The 26624-nt window shown below is 41.0% G+C and overlaps 1 protein-coding gene across 1 annotated transcript; it reads left to right on the top strand.

The window, feature by feature from the left end:
• Positions 1 to 2071: 2071 nt before the first annotated feature.
• Positions 2072 to 25962, top strand: CYTIP (cytohesin 1 interacting protein). The gene is made up of 8 exons (XM_006125667.4): positions 2072 to 2341; positions 7157 to 7206; positions 7626 to 7680; positions 15582 to 15684; positions 15831 to 15924; positions 16838 to 16907; positions 23156 to 23222; positions 23923 to 25962. Exons 1-8 carry the CDS (start codon positions 2171 to 2173, stop codon positions 24393 to 24395), a joined length of 1083 nt encoding a protein of 360 aa, XP_006125729.1. The 5' UTR covers positions 2072 to 2170; the 3' UTR covers positions 24396 to 25962.
• The last annotated feature ends 662 nt before the right edge of the window (positions 25963 to 26624 follow it).

The following is a 26624-nucleotide window of genomic DNA, read 5'->3' as shown; positions in this document are numbered from 1 at the left end:
TGAATCTTCTGTTGAAGATCTCAAGAACATGCTAGTATTAACCACTATACAGGCCAAATCCTGATGACTTTAATGCTTGTTTGACATTTGTCGATTAGTCAAATATTCATCTTCATACACTGATCAAAAATGAAGTGTATTTCAGATCAGATCTTCCATCAGATCATCTAGGCTCCCCCAGAGACAGGTTTTGGACATCAGAAAATGGCATTCTTGGCAGAGCAGCAATTCTGGGCTGGCAGGCTAGATAGGATTTCCTGCGATAATCATCTTCTGAAGTCTGGTGAAGCATGGATAATTCCTTGTTCTCTCTCACACACATTTTCAGTGTTGAGGGTCAAAGGAGGTGAGGCTGGTGGACCTGGCATGCATCTCAGGACAAAGTGCTTTACTTGTATTTTCATTTTCACACTCCATCTTTCTGTTTTACTGAAGTCTGAAAGAGGTAATGTTAACTTCTAGACAGGAACTGTAAGAAACACAAAGAGCTGATTTTGTGTGTGTGTGTGTGTTGGTTTCTATGTTGTTTGGAAAGTTTCTGTATTCTATTCCCTTTTTCCCCTTGAACTAACTGTAGACCAGTGAAATCTTCCCTATCTCAAATTTGGGTTTATGAAATGTTATTGCTTGTCCCTGGCCTATTTGTGTCATCCTTCTGAGACATTGTGGGCTATTGGATTATCCATAGAATAGAGAATCAAACAGAAAAGATGCCCTGGGAAGTTTAAAAAAACCCCAAGAGAACAAAAATCAAAACAGAAAACCCCAATCTACTTTGACCTATTCAAATGTTTCCACTTGCTGCTAGAACAATAACAAGGAAAACTGTGCAAGGAAAAGGATCCAGTTATAAAATTACATCTTCAAGCTATGGATATTTACAAAAACCAGCCCCCTGTGTGGCGGCCTATGTAAAAGTGGATGGTGTTCCCAGGTCTGCTCTGAATTCCCATTATCTGGGAGGTCCTCTTTAACAGGAGAATTCTCGTCTGTCCACAAATAACTACTGTCATGCCCTTGTACCTCACGAGAGAGGCACAAGGGAGTCAGATGAGGGGAGAGAGTTTGGTCAGTTGTTTGCAACATGGTGTTTGAAATTTTGTGACACTGCCGTGTATGTAGTGACAGATGTGTGGATGTTGTAAGTGATGAAGCCTTCTGAGAGGTGCTGGAATTAGAGGTATTGAGGGTGCTGCTACACTCCCTGGCTTTTAGTGGTTTCCATCCTATGAAGGGTTTAAAGAATGGTTCAGTGGCTCTTAGCACCCCACTATATAAATTGTTCCAACACCCCTGCCTTTGGTAGCTCCGTACTTCCTTTATCAGCTATGGTCCATTTGAGCCCACATGCTGGAGGACCAATTGGCACAGTTGGCTTAAAAGACAAATGACAAGTCTGGTGTTGTCATTTTTCTGAGGCCCCACTGACCAGCAGCTGTGAAATACCTAACTGTCCTCCAGCCATGGCCCTGGTCTGACTGTGAACTGCCTGGGATCCTCTGCCTTCCCTCATGGCTGACTATGAGCTGCCTGGTATCACCTTCCTGCTTCTCTGGAATTAGGTTGATTTTTCTTCTCAGAACAGAATTTGCTGATAATTAATGGATTAACAGCAAAATGCATTTAGTCTTTTAAGAGCAGCCCCAAGCAGTATTACCTGCAAGCTCCCAAGGGAGCTTGCAGGTAATACTTTCCATTTGGTCCCTCTAATTCCTGCCGACATCCCTAACCCTCCAGTGAAGTCATTATTAGGCAAAAAACATTTTTTCTATGTCAGCGATAATTTAAAGGATATGAAGGGAGACAGAGCAAATGTAAGAATTAATATATCAAAATTAGGGATGTTTTTAAAGCAAGATGATCTTTTAAATACAAGCCATCTTAGAACATAAAAGCTGCATGATGTGGGTTCTGCTTGTATCCAGGAGTGGGAAAACAAGCAGCTTTCTTTAATTGCAAAACACACCTCCTAACTCTCCCATGAGCTAAAAAAAATTGAGTAACGTTGGTGATCTGCAAGAGATTTATGTAACATGCACCTAAACCACAAGTCACATGGGCTCCCTTTCTGTTTGTTACTTTTGATTGCTTGGAGAGGAGGTTATAGTTTTAGTTTCCTCAGCCAAGCAATGTTAGTTAGAAATGCTAGTCTCTGTGCCCTTCATCTGACATGTCTTTAAAAAAGCTCATTCAGCAAAATTGCAATGCCAATTTTGTGGGCTACAGTGTCAGTCCAAGTTACACACCTCACTTGGAACCAATGTGCAGTCCCCAAATGGATAATAGAAGAGTTCAGATTCTGGCGAACACAGTGGGGACGTTACCTAGAGGACGTAAACAGGTATGTTTTCAGCTTTTAATATTGGGGGAAGACTAATTTTTCACAGAACAGATAATTATTTTTCTGTGTTTTTTATTGTTTTCAAGTGAAAGCTACAAGGTTATCAACATGTGATTTGTACAGGTTTATTGTAGAATATAGCAGGCCACATTCAACCTTGGTTTAACTTTAATACATTCAATGGAATTATGCTAGGGGGAATATGATCCAGCATCTTTCCTTGAGTTGTGATTAAAACCTTTAAAGCAAAATACTAATATGGCAAGTTTCCTACCCTGAATTTATGCACAGGATGAATTAAAAATCTAGGGCAACTTAAAACTAGGGTGACCAGACAGCATGTTTAAAAAAACAGGACAGGGAATAATAAGGTGCCTGTATAAGACAAATCCCCGAATAACAGAACTGTCCCTTTAAAATCAGGACATCTGGCCACACTAATCAGAACATAAAGTGAGCTGCATTAGGCATTGTTCTCAGTTTACAATTGTATTGAGAAGACTTGATTTCTGGATGTTTCAAATAGTTTACTTTATCTTACTTTGGTATAATAGAATGCTTGGGCTTTTTGGTTCCCTCGTGAACTGCCTCCTACATCTCTGATTGAAAGCACTTCTCGTTAGTTGTGCGTTCATCTGGGTTGAAGAATTTTGCTCAGAGTGATTTTAATTTGACTTTTCTCAATACAATATTCTTTGTTTTTTCTTTTCTTTCTTCAGAACTTGACAGATTTCTGTTGTTTGCAATTGGTTTTTAACAAAGACCTATTTCTAGTCTCGCTATTGTTGTGAACTGGCAAATAAGCACTTACAGGTGATAGCTAGCAATCTAAATTGAAAGTACATAAGACGCATTAACACAAAATTATTCTCAAAGAATTTGTACATAGTGATTGTGTACTTAAGCATTCACTTAATCCTTCTCTTTGCACAATCCTGGAGAAGATAAAGCAGAACTAGACAGATTAATGTATTTCTGTGAAATATTGTTGATTCTTCAGTTACAACTTCATAGTTTCCTCTGGTTTTCAATGGCAATTGTGTGTGATTTAGAGATAACATTTACAAGAATGGCTGAGAAGCGATTTAACAAATGATTGTTAAAAATAAATTGTAACACATGTATCTTAGGAGAACCGCCCTATGCAAAGAATTACATATCTGATGGATACGTTAGAGAAGTAGATGAGTTTAGAGTTATGTGCATATTTAACTCTTACAAACAACCTACAGTTTAAGTATCTCTAACATTCTTTCCCCAAAACAAATACATGTTTCTGAAATAAGATTTGTATGGAGATGGTTGTTTTATGATGGGACACAGTTTTATCCCACTGAAGTCTGTGTGGTAGGTTTTATTACATTAACATGCAATCCACAGACATTTTAGTGATACAGGTCAGTAGTTCCTCATTTGTAATCTACATACTGGCAAGAATTTTTGCTTAAAATTAATGTTAGCCCTTTTCAGAATCCTTCCTGATTTCTTAAATACTTTTTACCTGTCTGGAATATCAAGGTATGGTTTTCTGGCATTGTGAATGCATGTACACTATTGTAATCCACCGTTCATGAAGATTATTCATGTTATTTCAAAATAACAAGGCAAGTGTCCACACTACCAAATCTCTTATTTCAAAATAATAACTCCTGCTAGCGAAGAAGAAGAAGCTTATTTCAAAATAGTTATTTCGGGAGTTATTTTGAAATAACCTGGTAGTATAGATGTAGCCTTTGAGTCCTACTACTGATTCAGCTGGTTCTTGTGTGAACCTGGTCAATTAATCATCACTGCCTCAGTTTCCCCATTTGTAAAACAAGGATTGTTCAACTAGTGTTTCTCTCTGGGTGAGTTAACACCCCCTTTTAGCGGACCAACTTATGTCGGTGAGAAAAACATCCAAGTTCACACAGAGCTCTTCTTTTCACAGGGTGTTAAGTGTTAATGTTTGTAAAAACTGTCATGTCCTCAGATGGAAGAAGCCACTGAGGTGTAAAGTATTAGTGCTATTAAAATAGACTTTTGACACTATATAAATAATAATTATAATATTAACTCTGATTATAACAACCTATGCCCAGGAGCAGCCCTACCCATTTTGCTGGACAGGATGGAAAATATTTTCAGCACCAGCCTTCTCTCCCTTCCCCCACAGGAAAAAGAGAATAAGAACTGAGTGACACAGCAGTTCAGCATGCCTTGGCAGTTGCTCTCCCAACCCTGGAACCAGCCCTGCTGGTAGCCTTTTCTGCCCTTGGAATGCCTCCTAATTCAGACCGAAGGGTTCCCAAGTGTTCTGAAAAACATGCTGAGTGATTCATGAGCATTATATGCCTTCCAACACTGCCCCAAATAATGCATTGATGCATACCTTGAGCCTCTTAGGGGTAAGACAGCATGTCCGGGGCCTGTGGATTTTGGGTCACACGTAGATTTAGATTGTGCCTGACTGTAGAGCGTGGGTGTTCAAACCTGCATATCTCAGACATCGATCAACTTGTACATTTTCCATAGTACACAGCAGGACAGTTTCAACAATATCAGTGAACAGTGAGAGTCATTCCTCCCACCTGAAAGTGCCACAACATACACATTCTTATATTAACAAAAGATGCTATAGAATCATAGGACACACTTCAGCTACCTGACCAGAGCAGGGTTTTCCTTACTACATTTTCCAGTTTAAAGCCCTGTGGTGGAATGGTGAGGGCAATGTGGGATCCATAGTCAAACCGGTCTCTCTCTCAAAATGACATTAAGCTTCAATTTTCACACTTCATAGACTCACCCCGTTACTTTCAATTACAACTGCTTTCATTCCCCTAAACAATGCCTTCCACTGTGTTTATAGCCTTCAAACTCTTTGCCAGGTATCATAGTCATCGCTTAACCAAGTTACACTATGGTCTTAGGTGCCCTTCCATAGTACAAAAGTATGCTGTGAGTTACCTCATTCTTTTGCTGGCAATTGGTAACAATTTATTAATGGGGTTCATCTTTATCCTATTAGCAGCAGGATCGTGCCTGACATTTGGCTATACAGATACTGGAAAGTGTTTGTTGTTGTTGTTTTTAATATTGCTCGATTCATTGCAATTTTCCAGTGTAGGACTATTGAATATTTTACAATGTCATCAAATTGGAGTCACATAATGGTATATCTGGTCCCAAATGTCCCCAGTGTTTTCCCATGGTAGTCTCAGAAACTATGTAGTATTTCCACTTTGTATCAAACAGTCTGAAGAGATCATACTAAGTGACAACCACACCAGGATTCTCTGAAAGGTGTGCACTTATGCATCCACTCAGGAAAGATAAAAATGCTGCCCAGCTGATTAGCAGAGCACCCTCTCTAGGTTTTTTATTTCTACTAGTGGTGCACATAAAAAAAATTATTCTGCACATAGATGGAAAAGATTAGAGGGAACATTGATCCTCTCCCACTTGGAAATATTGCTCCGTACCAATGACTTTCTCTGACAAATCAATATTAAAACAATGTATGATGAATGACATGTAAAACTACTGAATGTTGCACGTGAAATGGAAAATCAGTCCTAGAAAGCAGACGGGTTTATATACTGATGGATATTGATTAGACATAGCCAGCTGGCATTGAAAAGATGGATTTGAAGAGGAATGGGAATTGGTTTACAATCTTATATTTACCTTCTAAAACTGATGTTCTGTAGTTGTCTTTTTTATCAGATGGACCACATATACTGTTTTAATTAAAACTTTTATTTCAAATTAAATCCAGTTTGTTTATAGTTTACCTTTCTGTCATCTAGTTCCATTGCTATGGACCTGGAGACTTAACAAAATGAAATCTCCTATCTAATTTGCTCCCACTTGCCTCTGTGTGTTTATTAGTGAGGAGATGTAGTGTCAAAAGTGTCTTTGCTATTGACTGGTACAGCACTATGCAATCTACCGAATTTCTCTGAGACTCGTTTCTTCTCTCATCATTTCATTTGGAAATGGCACAGAGACTGGGAATGGTGTGGAAGATCAGAGAGATTTATGTTTTTAACAGATCTATGGAGAATGCTGAACATTGCTGCTGAATTCATACACGAAGAGCAGACCGCCCAAGTGCCAACTGACGGATGGTGGTACAAAAGGCCTTGACTGGGAAATCTAGATCTTACCCCTTTTTTGTCTCCTCTTACCCAATATAGTTTTAGGACTAAACTAATGTGAGGCTTATACTGACTTTTTAAGGCATCAACTAAAATGCAGCACCCATACAATGAGGACTGCCTGGGAAAGGTGGCAGGGGTGCAACGTGCTTGCAAACTCTCTCCTTTAATAAGGGACCTACATGCAGCCAATGCTGTCCCCAAATTGGTCAGGAATGGCTGGAGTGAGTGAATGTGAAATGAGTTGACTCACCACATCCCTTAAGCTCTTTGCACCTGCTTCTATACCAGAGGGAACACCAAGGATGGTCAGGCAGCAGTAACATCTTCTGTCCTCCTATAGTGCTCAGGGTGCCAAGCTGGTGTAAGTGGAGGTATAATTTGCCCCTTGCTGAGACATCAAGAGAACACCTTTAGCAGATATATGCACTTGAAAAGTCATGCAAACACTTCACTTTCTTCTGTTCCTGTTTTTACCCACCCCACACCTGTTTTTTTTCACACAATGCTCATGTGACAGCAACATTGCCAAAATAATTCTCTTGGGAACAGAAATTCACTAAGACATAAAGATTCAAGGAATTGTCTCTCTGATGTTGTTTTCTATTAACTTGTTGATGTTGTTCACTGTATAGATCTATTGACAATGGCAATCTTTAATTTCTGTTTCCAGCTTGCTTTAACCAGATCAAGTTCCTTCGGTGACTCTTCTGGAGCACAAAGGTAAAGAGATTTGGGCTTTACTGTAATAATTGCTCTGATTTATATTGTGTTTTAGATGTATAAATAGTAAAAATACAAAACACAAAATGACTCCATGAAGAGCTTCATCTTAACAGCAAGAGTAGGTACAAAGCAGATGCCAGGCAGAGAATGGTGAGTCATTCATACATAGTAGCTAGCGAGCAGTGTAAAGCAGGTGTGTTTAAGAAGTAATTTGAATTCTGAGAAGAAAGGCTCCTGAGATTTATGACTCTCTGTAAATATACATGCTATGAATCGAGACTGTTGGTAGGGCTGGTATGTCACAGTTGGATAAATAACAGCATTTTGCATTTCTGAGTAATAAATAACCACCCGCCCCACACAAATGTGGTGCTGTGTTCTTTATATGCAGATTTATGTTTTTGTTTTTTTTACAGACGGCTTCTTGCTATTGTCAAAGAAGATAATGAAACATTTGGATTTGAAATTGAGGTGAGAGTTCAGTACTGTGAATACAGATAATCTAATCCGCTGACTATGATAGCTCTGTGTTTGTGATGAGTTGAAGTGATGGGCCCAGAATGTAATGGATTTTAAAGGGTTTACAAATGGAAAACACCGACCAAAACCTCTGATCTTCTAAACTTCAGAGAGATTTAAATCTGAATCCAGATCCAAAATTTGCAGGCACCTTGTTGGCAAAAAGGAGTGGGTATTGTCAACTGATTAGAACACAGGGCTAGAAAGCAAGTAGGTTCCTGATAACAATTCCCATCATTAAATTCTCAAGTAACTTTGGGCAAATCATATAACTTATATTGTCCTAAAGCTTATCCATCTGAAAAATGGGTAAATTTGACACTTACCTGACTCGCAGTGATATTATGAGAATTAATGGTTTGAAAGTACTTTAGGTTAATGCTGCTAACTAGATACTCATGTTACCCAATTCAGGGATCACTTCTCTATAGTCTTGATATGTGTATCTAACTTGTTTGGGATGTTTTCATGCAAATTGAGGAGAAACAGCAAAAAGTTCTTTATACAGAGCTCAGTGCAAACTTGGAAGAATTAAAGAACAAGTATAGAACATAAATGTTTGAGTGCATTATTAGAAGATAACACACACATACTCTTCACTGTACTATCTTTAAAAATATTTTTTCAGACTTTAAGTACATTTATTATTGGAAGTAAATGTACAGAGGAAATATGACATTTAAAAATAAGAATCATAATTGAATTTAAGCTTATGATTTTATTTTTAAGTAAATTGCATTAAAAGGTAACTCTGTGTATATAGATATTTGTAATGTGTGCATGTGCATATCTTTCTCTCTGTTTATATGTATAGAGAGGGCGAGACATACATATGGGAGTCAATATAGAAACATCAAATAATAAAAAAATAAAATAAAATGACTTATGACTCATAAGTCAAGAGCTTGATCCTGCCACCTTTAGTCACAGAGGATATGTCTACACTACAAAGTTAATTCTAACTAACAGCCGTTAGTTCGAATTAACTTTAATAGGCGCTACACATACAAATCGCTAGTTCGAACTTAATTTGAACTAGGTAAACCTCATTCTATGAGGACTAATGCCGAGTTCGAATTAAGTAGTTCAAATTAAGGGCTGTGTAGCCACTTAGTTCGAACTAGTGAGAAGCTAGCCCTTCCCAGCTTGCCCTGGTGGCCTCTCTGGACCAAACCAGGGAAACTCTTCTGCCCTGCTCCCGGCCCCGGAGCCCTTAAAGGGGCACGGTCTGGCTACGGTGCTTGTGCCAGGTGCAAGCCTGCCAGCACCTAGCCAGCAGACCCTGCACCTGGCACGGCACGAGCCAGCCACCCGCTGACACCCAGCCCTCTGCCTCTTCCAGGGACCAGGCTGGCGGCTCCCAGGAATCTGCCTGGGGCCACAAGAGGCGGGTGCGGAGATCGTGGACCTCATCCAGGTTTGGGGGGAGGCCTCCAACGTCCACGACCTCCGCACTAGGCATAGGAAAGTGGCCATCTAGGGCGGGATAGCTGCCAGCCTGGCCACCAAAGGCCACATACGAACCCAGGAGCAGGCTTGCATGAAAATCAAGGTGGTCCAGTGAGACCCCCGACCCTGAGTCCTGAGCTTAGAACATAAGAACATAAGAATGGCCGTACTGGGTCAGACCAAAGGCCCATCTAACCCAGTAGCCTGTCTGCCGACTAATTTGAATAGTTTTTAGGTCTAGATGCACTAGTTTGAATTAGCTTAGTTCCAATTAACTAATTTGAATTAAGTTAGTTCGAATTAGTGCTGTAGTGTAGACATACCCAGAGGTAATCCTTACATGATTAGTCCCACTTAAACCTAGGATTCCAGAAGCAGACCTTTGCAGTTTTCTTTTATGTATTTTGGGAGTTATACATCTTTTCTATTTCTTTTTCAGCTGACTAATGCTTAGACCCAGATCACTAGAATAAAAAACTGATGCAAACTGATTGCGCAAATAATATAGAATACTTCCTCATACTACATTTCCATTCTAAACACGCACATATTTATACTCTATTTGTTTATATACTAGTAGCCTTTATCTGTGCCCATTTATCATTTTGCATAATTACTATGTGTGGCATGGTTATAACTTTAAAATATATCATTGATGCTAATGATGTGAGATAAGAGAGAGATGTTTTTAGCAGAGTATATAAATAATACATTTAGGAATATTCTTAAAGAAGCATAAGACATTTAAGCTTATTTTAGGAAATAAAGAGTTGGTTTCCCTCTTGCAATACATGGAAATGGAACCACCAACAGTGCTGCTGTTGTGCATCTTTGAAGCATTTCCCATATTTCCAGACACACAGATAAAATAATATTTTCAGCCAAATTAGTTTATTAGGAGAAGCATCATGATGTAGTTCTGTGACTAATAAGTATTGAAGGCAGGAGTAGCAGATAGCCTTTAGAAGTGAAGATAATTGTCAGTTACTGTTCTTTTCTATGAACCAATGGGAGCTTTTTGTTATTTGTGGCATTCAGATTAAAAATAATTATTCTTGGCATAGCTTCTTCCTGATCTACATTGTGTGTGAGTATCTCACTTGAAAGGTTGGCCTATGAAAAGCTAGTTTCTGTATCTGTTGGGTATGGAAATAGGTTGGCTTAGCACCAGATTTTCATTTCAGTGGTATTTAGCTGTTACTCCACTTGCCATTGCACCACTCAACTCCCATTTTAAGAATTGATTTGGGCTCTTAGGAAGTCTAAATCCTATTGACATTCAATAGGATGCAGGCTCCTAAAAGACTAAATTACTTCTACACGTGAGACTTAGGAGCTTAAGCAAAGATGGTGGGGGAGTTCATGGCAACTGAATCGTGGCCATCCCCTATGCTGTCTCTTTTCCCTGAGGTTCTGCCCCTGCAACACCCTTACCACAGACCCCCCCCCCCCACTTGCTCCTCTCCTGTGGGGCTGATAGCTTCCCCAGCCCTCAGGGCAAGGTGTGGAGGAGCTGTCCTCTGCATCCCTGGAATGGGCAGAGATTTCAGTGCAAGGGGCAGGGCTGGGGCTAGGCAGCCCTCAGTGCTGCCCAGAGCGCACTGTGCAGAGCTCTGGCAGCGATTTAAAAGGTCCAGGGATCCAGCTGCCCTTGCTGCTGCAGTAGTGGCGGTCAGGAGCTCCAGGCCCCATTGTATTGCCAGGCCCCAGGGAAGTTGCCCCCTTTGCCATCCCTTGTCAGTGGGCCTGCTCCTTTCTGCCTTTTCCCCCTGGTTGCTCACCTTTAAAAGTCCTGCCACTTTTTACTGGCTGGAAAAGTGATGGGACCGTTTGCCCCTCAGCCCCCGTCCCAGCACCCCTGTTCCTGTGTTAGTTAGGGAATGTCTGAACTGGAACTGAAGATGTAAGGAGCTCCAGTGCAGGTGGCTACAGCCAAGCTAGCCCTAGTTCTGATTCAACTAGCACGCTAAAAAGAGAAGTGTAGCTATGGTGGCACGAGTGGCAGGATAGATTAACTCCGCCCTCCCCGAGTATGTACCCCAGGTTTCAGATCTATGGTACTCAGCGTGGCTGGTCTGTCCTACCACAGCAGCTATGTTTCTATTTTTAGCGCAATCGCTTGATTAGAGCTATCATGGGTATTTCTGCCCGACATGGAAATGACATCTCCAGCTACAGTGTAGACCTACTCGTAGGCTTTGCAATGCTGCCTGGAGCAACTCCTAAGCAACTTAAACAAAAATCTGGCCTGAAGGCTTTACATTGATTCAATGTAATTATTTCATTATTACAGTATGAGTTGAGGCACCTCTGAATAAGACTCTGCGAATCTCTCTGCTGCCATTTGCAGGGGACTCAGGGGAATAAGTGGGTGCACTAAGTTTCTGACCAGAAAGATTTTACTGGTTCTACCAGTACTTCTCATTTATGGCCTCAGTCTGTTGTAATTGGTTACAACAACGAATACTGCTATCATGGATCTATGCACATGCCTAACAAGTTACTAGTGTGTATACAGGTGTGCAAGATTGAGGCCTAAATATCTAGATAATATTACTCAGGCTGGTATAAACTTTCAGTCTGGTAGGGAAGTGTGAATTAGCATCTGTTGGTGTGATTCTGAAATCCCTGAGTTTCATTTCACATATTGGGTTTAGCTGAAAGCATTAAGTTGTACCTAGCATTGAAATCAGCGAGTTGCATGATTTCCTTAAATCAGCCTGTTTGCTAGAAACTCATGCCAGGTTTGCTTAAGAAATCCATGTTATTAGAAATTGGGAATCTTCTAAGAATTTTAAGGTTGTAATGAAAGTAAGAACTGAGTGGGTTTTGGATGTTTTCATTTCACTATTAGAGAGACAAAGCAGGGGAGATAATATCTTTTATTGGACCAACTTTGGTGTTGGGGGTTGCCAGGACTGAGGGTTGTTTTGCATAAGAGGTTGACCCATATTGTAAGGGACCATTCAAGACAGTAGCCTATTAATGCTTCTGCAGTCATAATACAGACAGAAGGTGGCTTAGTAGGTTACATGTTGTAATAAACCATAAATCCAGTATGTCTCTTCAGTCAATTTCTAGTGTCTAGAGGGGTCATGAAAGTAAGGTCCCAGACTCATCCTTTGAAAGTGTTGTGCAGGTTTCCTTTGAAATTGAGGACGGATAGGTAAAAAATGGCGATTGTTTTGTGAAAAGTGCTCACCCACAGCTGATAGGGTATTTTGTCATTTTTCTGGACGAGTTCATTTGCGAGAGTATTGATTGTCTGGCATCATCCATATTGTTATTGAGGAATTTAGTGCACTGGGTGAAACAAACTATGTGTTGTCATAAGTATGTGTAGGGCCCATGAATCTTGAAATGTGTCGAATGGGGGCTGTTGATCATCACAACAGTGGAGATATGTTTGCAGGTTTTGTATCTGTTGTTCTAACAGGGTCTGGTGCTGCTCTGCGTTAGCGTATCCTGGTCTGTGAGGAAATTGTTCCTGATGGTGAACTTGGAAAGGTTGGGGGTTGTTTGAAGGACTGAAGTGGATGTTCAGGAAACATTTCTTTCAGGATAGGGTCCTCATGGTGTATGGGTACTAATTGCTTGATGATTGGGTTCCAGCACAGGCTAGCAGGTGACAGCTAGAGCTATTTGGTCAGAGGGGTTTTTATTTCTGTATAGAAGCAAGTTCTCTGGGGTATTTGGGTGGTGTGTTCCATGATATGATCTATTTCCCTGGTGGAGTGTCCTTGTTTGGTAAAGACAATTTTAAGAGTGCTTAAGAGTATCCTGGGCTTTCTCCCCAAAGCCTACTTTGCTGTATCTGAGTACCTGGCTGTTGATAAGATTTCTTGATGTGTTTGAGGTGGAAAGGTAACTGTGAGAGTAGAGGTGGTGATTCTTGGGTTTCTTGTCTATGGTTGTCTATGGGAGTCCATGGTTGAAGAAGATTGTGGTCCAGAAAGTTGATGTTAGTGTGGGAGTGTTTCAGAGAGATGGCAGTGGATGGGTGGTGGTAGTTGAATTTGTGCTGGAAATCTATAAGAGAGTTTAAACAGTCAGTCCAAAAGATGAAAATATCCGCTATGAATTTCAGGTATATCACTGGTTTTGTGGTTCATTTGTCCAAAAATTCTTCTTCAAGGTGGCCCATTAAGAGGTTGGCATATTGGGGAGCTATCCTAATTACCATGGTTGAGACAAAATGTTTGTTGTTGAATGTAAAATTGTTACGGGTGAGGATAAAATTGATGAATTTGGTGATATCCTTGAGGTGGATATCTGAGGGTAGTCCATTGTCTTGTAAATATTTTTGAAGTAGGCAATGATGACAAAATGGAGGGATGTTGCTGTATGGGGGAGTGGCATCCGTGGTGGCAGGACATTGCTCTGACGGTATTAATGTTGCATAGTTTGTGAAGGAAGTCAGTTGCGCTCTTCATGTGGTGAGTTGTTTTGAAGATAGTTTTTTGAGTCCTGATATTCCTTCAGTAAGAGTGCTATGGCCAGGTAAGACAGCTCTGCCTATTCTCCCTTGCTTGTATATCTTGGGAAGCATGTGGGAGGTCTTCGGGATAAGATTTTGGAGAATGAGTTTTTAGAGTTACTGGTGGAGTTGTTTGGGGTAGGATTTGATGATATCCTTAAGTTCATGGGTAAATTGTGGTGGGTGGTCATCTCTGAGTTCTTTATAGTAGATAATGCCAGAGAGTTGTCAACTGATCTCATTTATGTTGTCATCATGGTTGAGGATTACGTCGGTGCCCCCTTTGTCTGCTGCTTTGATCAACCTCTGGTGGTTAAGACTTCGGGGACTGTATGGTTGTCCTCTCAGCAGTGAAGAGATTATGGTGGATGTGATGTTTAAAGATTTCAAAGTCAATAGTTTTCCTTACACGGATGTGGTAACTGTGAGTGGTAGTATCATTGTTTCACTATTAATGTTTTGCACAGTCCTAGTCCTGAATTGCGGTAGGAAGGTATTGTTAAATGTTGAGATTAACTGGCAACCAACAGGATTGGTTATTTCTTATGTCTTTGGAAGATGATATATTTTGATTGCTTTTTTCTTAGAAGTAATAAATATTCACTTCAAAGCAAAAAATAGAGGCAGCTATTTTTTTCTTGAGCGGGTGTGGACACAACATTGTGCCTTGGGACTCAAAGGTTTTACATCATAAAAATGACTTAGTACTAGAGTAAGTTCAATTTTCTTTGCTTCTCAGTCATCGCGGATATAGCCTCTTGTCCCTTTACCTGATGGTTAAAATGACATTTCAAATATGGTAGCATAGATGGGTCCAAACTTTTAAAATCCATATTCCCAGGCGGTGTCTGACTCTACCATGTTATAACTGGATCCTGCAAGATGGTAGCTTGTTGTATGAACAAGAGAATAATCTATGTCCACATTGTCTAAAATCAGAAAGTTACTCTTGTCAACGTATAAATAGGCTCATAATCTTTTAACTGTTTAATAGCTATCTTGGTTTAGGGCTATGTGGCATAGGAATAGTACCTATCATATATATAGTAGCCCAATGTCTGTGAGTCTGTAATGCTTAAATTCTGGCTGTTCCCCCTGGGTGGCGCTGTTGCTGAAATGCTGGATGTTCCCTCTAGGTATCCTGTGCTGCATGGGGAGTGCGGGGCCCAAACGGCCACTTGCTCTGCTTGCTCCCCCTGCTCCCCTATGGCGGCCTGGCTGAGCGGTGCAGAAGTCAGCTGAGCACCATGGCAGGAGGAGGGGGGGGGCAGTGATGTAAAGCCTGACAGCAGCTCCAGACCCCGCCCCCTGGCCATGAATGTCATCTCCCCGCCCCCCTTCGCCTCCCGCTGTGGCACTTGGCTGGCTTCTGTGCCACTCAGCCAGGCCGCTGCGTAGGAGTAAGTGGCGCAAGTGACCGTTTGGGCTCCGTGGTCCCCCAAGTGAGAGGCAGGAGGGGGAGGAGAAGAGAAAGAGAGTGGCAGAAGGTTGAGGAGAGCTCAGAGAGAGAGAGGGAGAGGCGGTAGGAGGAGGAGAGAGAGAGAGACGGAGTGAGAGACCGGAGGCTCAACAGAGAAGACCGACGTGAAGGAGAGACCTGAAAATTCCATCTTATACCGGGCTAATTGGTTAGTTGTAAATAAAATGGACAACAATAATTCATTAATCCTTTTTTTTTTTGTTTCCACACATTTTTGTTCTAAGGACAATATATTCTATTCCTAAAGTTACAGGCTTCCTTACTTCTAATTCATGATAATAGCAAAAACAATAAAATATTATGGAATATGTAATACAAAAATAAGAAAACACTGAACATAAGATGAACATTTATAGGGAACTGACAAGGCTGCAAGGCAGTGTTTAACTTTTTAAAATTGATTTTGAAGTTTTTATATTAGTAACACTGTCAATTTGATATTTATAGACACGTAAATTACAACCCCAAAATGCTTGCTCCTTGGAAGTATGCACTTTTGTCTGCAAAATACAAGAAAAAAGTCCTGCCCACCTTTCAGGCCTTCAAACAGGTAACTCTTCATGTTTTCATAAGATTTGTAGTTCTGTTTGTTTATTTTCCCATTTATTTGTGTCTCATTTAGTTTTTGTTTTAGAGATGGTGCAAAGAATAGTGTGTATCTGAGATGTTCATTTTACTTGTATTTAAATTTACCAGGTGATATCCTAGCCAATATCAATGGAGTGAGCACTGAAGGTTTCAGTCACAAGCAAATGGTGGATTTAATAAAATCTTCAGGGAATTATTTAAGGTAACTAAAAGTGTTCCCCCTCAAACATTTTAATTTAATCCTTTATCACACTATGAGCAAAAGAAGAAATGTTTACTTGTTTTCCAATGTGCAGTTTGCTGTTTCTGATGTTAAGGCAAAAAGATTAAATCGAATTCTGCTAATGAAATAAGATTCACTGCTGTTCTGCCTCCAGGCAGGAACACAATAGCAACTTCAACAGTTTAGGATAAAAAGTGCAGAGTTACCATCTCCCATCAAATATGCAGAATGCAATTGCCTGAATTAGAATTGAACTCTGCTCCTGCAAACACTATTGAGATAGGCAGGTTCTTGCAGTAGATCAGCACAAAGCTGTTTGTCAAATACATTTATAGAATGATGATACACTGGAAGAATTCTCAGGCTATTACAAGACCTCCCTCAATCTCTCTATATTCCACACACTTTGATCTTTGCAGTAAGTAGTGTTAGTTCTCTTGCTTGTTGTTGATATAAAGCATATAGGAGCACCAGCTGGTCAAGACTGTTACACCTACTTCCATGGACTAGTTGGGCCTATGGTCCACCATTTTATATTTACTATTCTTTGGGTGTTGGTCAAGTACTGTCTCTTCATCCTCTCCTGCTTCTCCACACTCCTGTATTTGGAAATTTCCACAGTGGTTCAACTCCTCTGTAACACAGGAAACACATCACTCTTTAAGATAGCCAATTCAACAGAGCTAATATATCGTAACTTGCATTTCCCTTGCCCATCCTCTATATTTCACTTACTTTTTAGGTTTTAAAGCCCTTTAGGGCTCCTAATATACCTACTGCTCCTCTGCATGTTACTGCAGTACAAACATTAACTACTAGTAATAATGTAACACTCATACATGCTTAAATGGTCTTCTTACATTTCAGTCATGAAAACATTTGCTCTTTACAGATTAGAGACTGTGAATGGAGCCAGTATAGTCAGGAGAATGGAACTTGAAACCAAGCTGCAGTTACTGAAGGTAATTGAGTAGGTGATTATTAAGTGCAGTATGTGTCATGTAAATATGTTGTATGTAAAGGGTGCCAGATTGAACTGAAGTAACATATTTACCTCCAGACAATGTGGCTACATCTAGACTGGCATGATTTTTCAGAAATGCTTTTAACGAAAAAGTTTTCCATTAAAAGCATTTTCGGAAAAGCACATCTAGATTGGCAGGATGCTTTTCTGCAAAAGCACGTTTTGCGGAAAAGCGTCCGTGGCCAATCTAGACGCGCTTTTCTGCAAAAAAGCCCCGTTCGCCATTTTCGCGATCGGGGCTTTTTTTCGGAAAACAGTACTGTGCTGTCTACACTAGCCCTTTTGCGCAAAAGTCTTTTGGAAAAATACTTTTGCCCGAACGGGAGCAGCATGGTATTTCCGGAAAAGCACTGATGATCTTACATGAGATCGTCAGTGCTTTTCCTGAAATTCAAGCGGCCAATGTAGACAGCTGGCAAGTTTTTCTGCAAAAGCAGATGATTTTGCGGAAAAACTTGCCAGTCTAGACACAGCCTGTATGTCATATATTTACCTGCAGAAAGGGCAATGTAAATGCAATCTCTCGCATTGCCCTGCCAAAATGCATCCAACCTTCCTGCCTCCAGTGCTGAGAGCCTAGTTCATTTCCTGCGTCTTTGACCTTGTTAGTTCTACTGCCAGCAATGGTACCAGGAGTGCTGTCAGAGAACCTCTTTGAGAAGAAAGTGTTTCTTCACAAGGGGAACCCCAAAGTACCCAGGGTCTCATCCCATCATCTGCCAACAGGTTATCCAGCTCAGGATTTTGCTCAATATGTGCAAGGAGTAGAATTGAGGAACTTTTGCTGACTCAAGATAGCCCAACGCTGTCAAATGATGATTTCAAGATTTATAGATAAGAAGGATTGACTGTGGTTTGGGCATAATGCTGCCACTTGGGGAACTGGGGTTCAATGCAGTGCTTTGCCACAGACATGTGTGTATCTTAGGCAAGTCACTTAGTCACTCTTACAGGTGCCTAACTGAAAAATGCAGCTAATAGCACTTCCCTACCTCACAGGGCTTTTGTAAAGGCACTCAAATACGAGGGTGATTAGGGCCATATAAGCCCCTAGAATATCTTGAAGAGAGAATTATGTCTATTTCTGCAAACCTATAATAATCTCTGCTGTGTCAGTAATGGGCAAGTGCTAGATATTATGACACAATCTATAATCACCTATGAGAAATGGTCTTGATTAAGTTTTTGAAACCAACTGGTAGGTAGGTGTAGGATCCTTTAATCACCACAGTACCCTTTGCTGCTCCAGCATCAACCATGTGGCAATGCTGTCATTTCATAGCTAAAGGCCTCAGGGCCCTTTACAACCGTGACTCTGTTTAGATGAAACCTATTGCCAAACCCTCCATCACAAGAATGTGGTGCTATAAAAGTGAGTTAGAATTAATCCAACATGAGTACATCTGACTCCAGCTGAGTGAGCTGTGGCAGGGTTGAGCATTGGCCTGTGCCAGTTGATTTGGAGTTGTGGCTCTTGGGTGATGCGGCTCTTTACCTGCAGTATAGACGTTTCAGTTCAGGCTGAAGCTTGGGCTCTAGGGCCCTGTGATATGGGAGAGTCAGAGCTCAGGCTGCAATTTGAGTCAGAACATCTCACACCACAGTTAAACAGACCTGCAGCCCAAGCCTGGAAAGTCAGTTGACATGGGCCAGCGGCAGGTTTTTAACAGCAATGTAGCTATACCCTATGCATCAAGTTAAGTCATCAAGTGGATCCAATTAAGACACCTATGTGGTGTAGCCAAACAATTCACTCGTGTCAGCATATCTGAAGTTGAGATTGGTGTAGTTGAGAGCAGAATCTGACCCATTCTCTTTACTATTTTTCTTTTCTTTTCAATAATGCTGGACCTGATTCACCTCTCACTTACATCTGTGAAACTAATGACTTCAGTGGGACCCTCCCACTGTAGTGTAACTGAGACCGGATGGTGCCCACTTACTCTAGCCAATGAAAGTACTTAGCCTTTAAAGTGTTTGTAATTTAAACTGGTTAGTTTTAGTAAAGTTTTTAAAGTATCCCAGAAGTGGGTTGTAGAAAATGTCTGTATAAAACTACTAAAATACATCTAACCTCCCAATGAATTACAGCAAGTTGGGTTTGCTTTGGGTTTCTCAGAGCATGATAGTCTAGTGAACAAGATATTAGACTGGAAGTTTCCTGCTCTGCAACAGGTTTGCCTTGTGTTCTTGCGCAAGTCTCTGCACCTCCATTTCTCCTTTCTCATTATTAGACTATAAAGGCTGAGACTGTGCCTCACTCTCCTTTGGCTCCTCAGGATGCTACTATAATTCAGTGACTCTAATAATAATAATAATATTTATCTGGTGCTTTTTTGAAATGTTGTCTAGGAGACTAAGTTCCTTTCTGTATTGTGGTGCTTTTATGCAAGATTCCATGTTTTGCCCCATCCATCAGTGTTAGGAAATTTAGGCAAGTAGAGGAGATGGGGGAACTACACATGCCCAGCCATGCTGCTAACATCACATGAAGCTACCACCTGAGTTAGATCTCAGAATGGCAGCACCAACTGTGATTAAATTAGCTAAGTATGCAAGTAGCCACTGCCATATAGTCCAGAAATAAGCCAGACATTTAATTGCTGTGATTAAATGAGACTGCAGTCTTTGGTTATTATATTGACAGTCACTAGTACCACTACAGATTTCATTGCTTTTAGTTGTACAGATTGGGATAAACTGTCTGATGATTGCACGCGCTTACTCACTCTCTCTTTTAATAGCTTTGAAAAGCATCTGAGCCTAAGGAAAACATAATAAAGTTAATGTGCTTTGCAATATACCTGTGTACATTTTGATTCAACAAATAGCAGGTGGAACAGAGCTACTTCACCATGAGGGATTTAAAACATCTCCAACTTGTTTCTGAGCAGCCAAACTTAAGTGGATTTGTTAAATATAAAATTCTTATCTCTTCTTTCCTCCCCCAGATTCAGAAACTAATCACATCCCCCTCTTTCTGCCCCTGTCCTCAATTCAATTAAAGTGGTCCTCTCTTTCCAAAATGGCTGATTCTCTTGCTGCAGTGCAGACCATATTGAAGTGCTTTATTATGGTACTAGTGGTTCTGGTCATTTTGAATATCCCATAAGCCCCCCAGCACAAAACTCAGGATCTCTAAGCTAAGTCACAGGTAGAGCAAGATTGGTGCATCTCTAACTGTATGCCCTCTTTTGAAGAAGGGAGTTAATTGTACCAACTCTAGTTTCCCAGAAGTACAAAACCGCTAGCTCACAAAATAGTTGTCATAGATCAAAGTATTGTGAGAACGTGGGCCTGGCCCACTCTTTTCATATCTGTGTGGTTATAATGGTAAGATCACTCTCCAAAGCGTAATTACAAACAGAATTAGAGAGAACAAGTGGGTGAGGTAAAATGATTTATCAGCTCACCCATCTTTTCTTTCTAATATCTTGGGACCAACACAACTACAGTAAAACCTGTGTTATTTTGCACGCGTGGAGATTAGGGTGTTCCGGTTATCTAAAAATTCCAGTTATCTGAAGGTCCCATCAACCTAGGGAAAAACAATGGACAATAATAGTAAAAACCAAGTTTTTAATATTGGTAGTTTTGTAGTGTGAGGCAGTTGGTCTCACATTTCTATTTTAGTACTTCTTAAATAAAAAACTGTTAAGCCAATCTTGGTAAATCGAGCCAGGCCTGTGCGCTTGAAGACGTGACAGTATTGTGGCTGGGGAAAATGCTGGTTAACAAAGTTTTCTTGTTAACAGAGTGCCGGATAACAAAGGTTTCACTGTACATTGCAAACAGAAGCAGCACATTTAGAGCTTAAGAATTGTTTTAGTTTTTGACATAAACTGCCACATTTGTAAAAAAGTTATTTGTTCAGTACTAGGGACCAAACATGTAAATACATTGTCATCCAGATGTGTCTAACTCTATGGGCCAACAAACTGAAGAGAAGTCTAGCTAGCATCTTGGCAACAACTGATGGATGCACATCTTTTATACCAAACAAGTGCTTTCACATTTCAAGAAGGTGCCAGAAGCTGTAATTAGAGGGTGTCTGGTGTGCTGATGGTGATGATTAGAATAAGGAAAATCTTAGGTCATCTGAGATAACTATCAAAAGGTGTCTTTTGCTGCTCTTATGAGAATTCTCCCAAATTTGACCAAATTATTGGCCTCTGAAAACCACCATTTGCAAAAGCTCAGTAGTGCTTGTTAGAAGCTGCTAACATTTCCAAATACTTTTTTCTCACAGTTTCTTTTACTGCAGCAAGAAAATCTTACAATTTTCTGCTTCATAGGTACCTGAAACTCATTTTATTTTGTTTCGTTTTTTTGATCAAGCCATGAAATCAAAAAAATGAGTTAACCACTCAGCTCTAGTAATTAACAAGGGAAGAGGTCATCTAATGTGACTGCTCTTGAAACAAGTTGCAGAGGCAACAATCCACACAAATGCCTGCACACACATAGTGTTGGCAAAAGTTTGCATTTGTATTCAATATCAAGCTTCTGCAAATCAGGAAATGGTGTATCTAGCTACCTGTTTTTAGGTGCACTAAAAATTCATTTATATCATTGCAGCTAGCCCTGTGCATCCACCTGATAGGAAAATGTTACAGGTTTTACTGCTTTAATTAAAACATGTATCTGCATTTGAGCTGTGTCTAGATAAACATGCATCAGTGAGGAAGAGAAATGTTGAGTAACATCAGGGTGTAATGCCATTATAGGCATCAAAATGGTCAGGTTGTGCTGTTGAGATCCATACCATTGGTCATTGCAAAACAAGCCAAAGAAATATGTGAGCCTTGTTTTCAAGAGGTCAGCATGCACAACTGGGGACAGATTTCTAGACAAGATCGGCTCCTACTCGGTCTCTTAACAAGACAAGATTTTTAAATGTGTTAGGCTTCTGATGTACTGGGGGGGGGGGGGGCATTTTTCAATATTCAGACAACAATGCCCAAAAGCTTGTGATGTGGCATGACTGGTGATTTTAATACAACAATCAGTTCCGGAAATTCTGCAAATCATCTTACCCCAAATAACAAGCTACTTTATCTCCCAGCCTCTCTTTTGGCAAATAAGTTTAACTTGATATTACTCTTGCCAGTGATTATTACATAGTTATTGCAATACAGTTATGGCTTTTGTCAAAGATGCTATTTGCTTCTACTAAGGGATGTGCAGATAGTATTCAAATATTGGTGCAGTACTCATAATTATAGTATCACCAGAAGATTTACCTAGCTTTGCTCGAGTCTTTAACTCAAATACATTTTGTTTTTCTTCATTTGAATAATTGTTCTGGGATGGGGTTGGGGACGAGGTGTTAAATATGAAGGCTGCCATGCAGAAAGAGGACAGTCCCAGCCCTCTCTCAGCCCAGTCTTTTGGGGCCAGGAGAAAAGCACCTCTCCATGGCCAATGCAGCTCCAGTGGACACAGCTAGGAGAGGAGTGCATGTCACCCAGCTGGGGGACAGACAAACAAACAGACAAACTCTCTGAAATATATAGTAGATAGTTGTCCCTTTCTCCACCCCTCTCCACTGCAGTGCCCATCTCTGGACCCTTGATGCCTCCCTCTATTGTCATTCTAGAGTGTAACCGTCCCTCCTTCCAGATTTCTCCCTTTCCGTTTTATGAAATACATTTGAATTCCAGGCACATCCCATTGTCCTGGCACAACCAAACCCTTTCCTTGCTTTAAGTTAGGGTAAGAGGAAGCTGTATACCAAATTTGGAGGTCCTAGCTCTTACCATTTAGAAGGAATTCTTGAACAAATGAACTCTGTCAGATAGATGGATGGATACAGACAGACAAGCAGACACACCAACTCTCTCAAAAAATATAGTAGATGCCTCTGAACTTTTTCATTCTCTTCTTGATAGAGGTGAACCTGGCTTCCAATAACTAGTTGTGTTCTGTCTACATTACAGAACCAGCTGGCACTCCATAATAGCATGTGTTAGGTGCATCAGCAAAAGTCAAATAAAAATTAACAGAATAATTTGTTTCTGGGAGAAACTTACTAATTTTCAAGCAGGCTCTGTTAATACTACTGGTAAGAGAACATACCTGCTTCCTAGAACTAAGCTGCAGTTTTTCTGAATATACTATTTCTCTAAACACGGTTTACATTGTGCAAGTTAGTGCTAATCATCATTCACAATTTACCCTTCACAGCAAACTTTGCAGGAAAAATGGGTGGAGTTCCGATCTCTGCAATTACAGGAACAACGCTTGCTGCATGGTAAGTTTTGATTTCCTGTTAGAAAACCGCACTACGTTTCATGACTGTCACAGCTTCTTCTGCAGAAATGCTATGTGCTCAGTTGAAAGCAGCTGTTTGCTTGAGTCTGATTTTGTTTGGCTTCTTTTTCTGTATTAATGAAGGTACTGGGTGGCAACTGGGAAAACAGTTTGAAGGACTAATGAATGGGGATGCCTGTCTCCTTGGCTGGCCCAGAACAAAAGGTCATTTGTATGAATTCTAGAAAACAGAAGTAGGCATTGGTTATATCCTTTTCTCCTCTCTTCCTCACTGGCTGACCCAAGGATCAACTTTTTTCTGTTTATTGAGTGGGAAGTTACACAGCTAATACACCTTATTGGCCGCTGGTTAAGGCAGGATATTGGACCTGATAGATCAGTATTGTAAGCTGACATTATAAATTTATGGGGCTCTTTCCCATCAACCTGGCTGGGAAAAAGGCTTCTATGCCAGCAAGAAAGAATAGAGAAGGGCTGGGAAATCTAGAAGAGACAAAATAAAATGGATGATGTGCTCTCTTCAATAAGTGTGAATTACCAGTAATGTATCTCTCCAATGATATTTCAGGATGTTCAGATTACAAAATTGTAGATTATCTTTGAAACACACACTTCCCATATTCTAGTATTTATGTGATTTGCACTGGTTAATGCTACTTTCTTTTATATCTCTTTTCCAGGGGAGGTGAATGACAATTCTCTTGTTGACGCCCTGGAATCAGAAGAGTCCAATTTATTTGGTAGCTGTGCTTCACCAAAGCCTGCCTTCCCATTTAAACCCCGGTTCTCCAGCGAAAGCAGCTGTAGAAGCCAGCTGAGCTCAATGACAGTGGACAGTGAGGATAGCTTCTACCAGACCTGCGTATTTGAGGATTCTCCTCACGAGTGTCTGAGCCGGCAGTCGAGCACAGATGACGATTGTTTCTTTCCGAGGGACAATGACACTGCCATACGGAAATCGTCACTGAGGAGGAACAGAAGCATCAGTGTAGCCAGCAATGGATCCATGTCACCCTTGTGGGAAGGAGGCAGTTTCTCAAATATTTTTGGGACACTCCCAAGGAAAAATAGGAGAGGAAGTGTCCGCAAGCAGCTTTTGAAATTCATTCCAGGTCTTCACCGAGCGGTGGAAGAGGAAGAAAGTCGGGTTTGACATCTTAAGTATCTTCTTCAGTTGCAAGGGCTGTGTTCATACCCAGAGGGAAACGAAAGCAGTAATACTACGTGGTGCCTGGGATTTGGACTGACTCACCCAGCCCCAGGTTTTTCCCTGACATACCCCTACGACAGGACTGACATTATTTAAAATGCTGGGTGCTGACATTGTTCTTGACTGCAGATAGCTTACAGTGGACCCAGCTTTGTTAGGTAGGATACATTTTCAGGGACTAATTTTCATATCTGAAAAAGCTTTGCAGCATCTTCTTGTGAACCCTTGCATTGTCAAAACTGCCATCTCTGTATGGGAGTTACAGCTATTTATTTCCTGTGTTAGCCAGTCAATTAATATATACTTCGAAGAATTGTATTTAAGGGCCTGCTGCTGTTGAAATCATTGGCAAAAGTCCCTTGTGAGGAGGATCAGACCCCACATGTACAAATGTGCACATCACAGAAGAACAAAACTGAAAAGAAGTGCAGTAGACAGACGTCTGAAGGATATGTGCCTGTGCTCTGGTTCAGACTAAGGTATCTGTAGCAGAAACTAGGGACTTTTATGTAAATGCAATTCTCTTTCTAGTCTCAGAGGGGTAGTTATGTCGGTAAACTAGAGATCATGTTTCTCCAGTCAGTCACACTCAGAGAACAATATGCAAACACTTCAGGGGCAGTAGCAGTAACTCACAGGGTATTGTTGGGGCTACGTCTACACTGGCAGCTTCTTGCACAAGAACTCTTTTGCGGAAGAGTTCTTGCGCAAAAAGTCTTCCACGAGTGTGTCTGCACTGGCATGTGCTTTTGCGCAAGAGATGTGCTTTTGTGCAAGAGCATGCATGGCAGTGCAGACGCTCTCTTGCACAAGAAAGTTCTGATGGCCATTTTAACCATAGGGGCTTCTTGCGCAAGAAATTAATGTTGCCTGTCTACGCTGGCCTCTTCTGAAAAAGCTCTTGCGCAAGAGGGCTTCTTCCTGAGCTTCTTCCTGAGGTAGCATCAGAGTGCTCGTGCAAGAAGCCCTAATTTTCTACAGTACAAAGTCAGGTTACTTGCGCAAGAATGCATGGCCAGTGTAGATAGGCAGCATGTTTTTGTGCAAGAACAGCCGTTTTTGCACAAGAACGCGCCAGTGTAGACACAGACTTTTCATCTCTTCATACTAATGTTTTAACATACATACCTTTGGGCCACATGTTCTCAGACCTGTCTGATTCTCATGGCTGAAATCACTGATATGTCATGTTCAAATCTTTATCATCAGAGGGAATTTGAAATCTAGGGGCCACTTACAAATGTGCATGATTTCTCAGTTAAAAACCCAAAACTTTTCTACTATGCCAGCTCACTTAGTAATGTTGTCTGTTATTTTTACACTAGACTGGCAACAAAAGCTGAACTACTGAGCTTTTAAAACATGGGCCGAGGGGATAAACTAGGGCCACTGAACATAAATGAACTTGGGAGTCAAAATACGTCAGTTTTATAAAGCAAAAATAAAACAAAACAAAAACCCTGGTGGAGAAGAGTATAAACTGCTGTTGGCTTAGAAAAAGGGAGAGAGTGTATAAACTAAGAATGGGAGAGCTACACATTATGATTAGATGGGGGAAGTATTCATTTGAGGTATGTTCTTTAGTTGATCTGCAGGTGCATGCTAGCTCAGAAGGCGAGAGGAAGTGGCTTTCTGGTGCTGCGTGTATCAGACTGACATTAGCTTTGGTAGAAGGCCTGCCAACAGCAATTCCAAGCTCCAGGGCAGAACACGCATGCACAAACTGAGTCTGCATGGACATGGTTCACCTGACATTTGGGTGGTGCTGGGCCTGCTCTGGCTGGTGCCTGGCAAGCTGCTGGCTGTGCTACTGGGTGTGCTCCTCCAGCACAGCCCAGGCTTCCACATGCCTGCCCAACTGCCTTCGCTGCCACTGGTACCACCCTGCATGCACCTAGAATTCTGGTCTCCTGGACAATTTGAAAGGGCCCGTAGCTCCTGGCCACCACTGCTGCTACCATTGTAGTGGTGGCTGGGTACTCCCAGGCTTTCTTAAATTGCCCGAGCTCCTGGGCAATTGCTCCCTTCACCCCACCTCCATCTGGTAGCATGAGTTGGTCTTCAACTTAGCAGTGTTGATGACAACGATAATTGAAACAGTGAGCCTCAAATAAATACTCGACAGGTGTATAGAGGGAGAAGTAACATCCATTGCAATGATTTGGTAACTGA

Source organism: Pelodiscus sinensis, chromosome 7 (assembly GCF_049634645.1).
Source record: "Pelodiscus sinensis isolate JC-2024 chromosome 7, ASM4963464v1, whole genome shotgun sequence".
NCBI classification, from domain to species: Eukaryota; Metazoa; Chordata; order Testudines; family Trionychidae; genus Pelodiscus; species Pelodiscus sinensis.
This window is presented reverse-complemented; position numbering and strand designations above follow the sequence as displayed.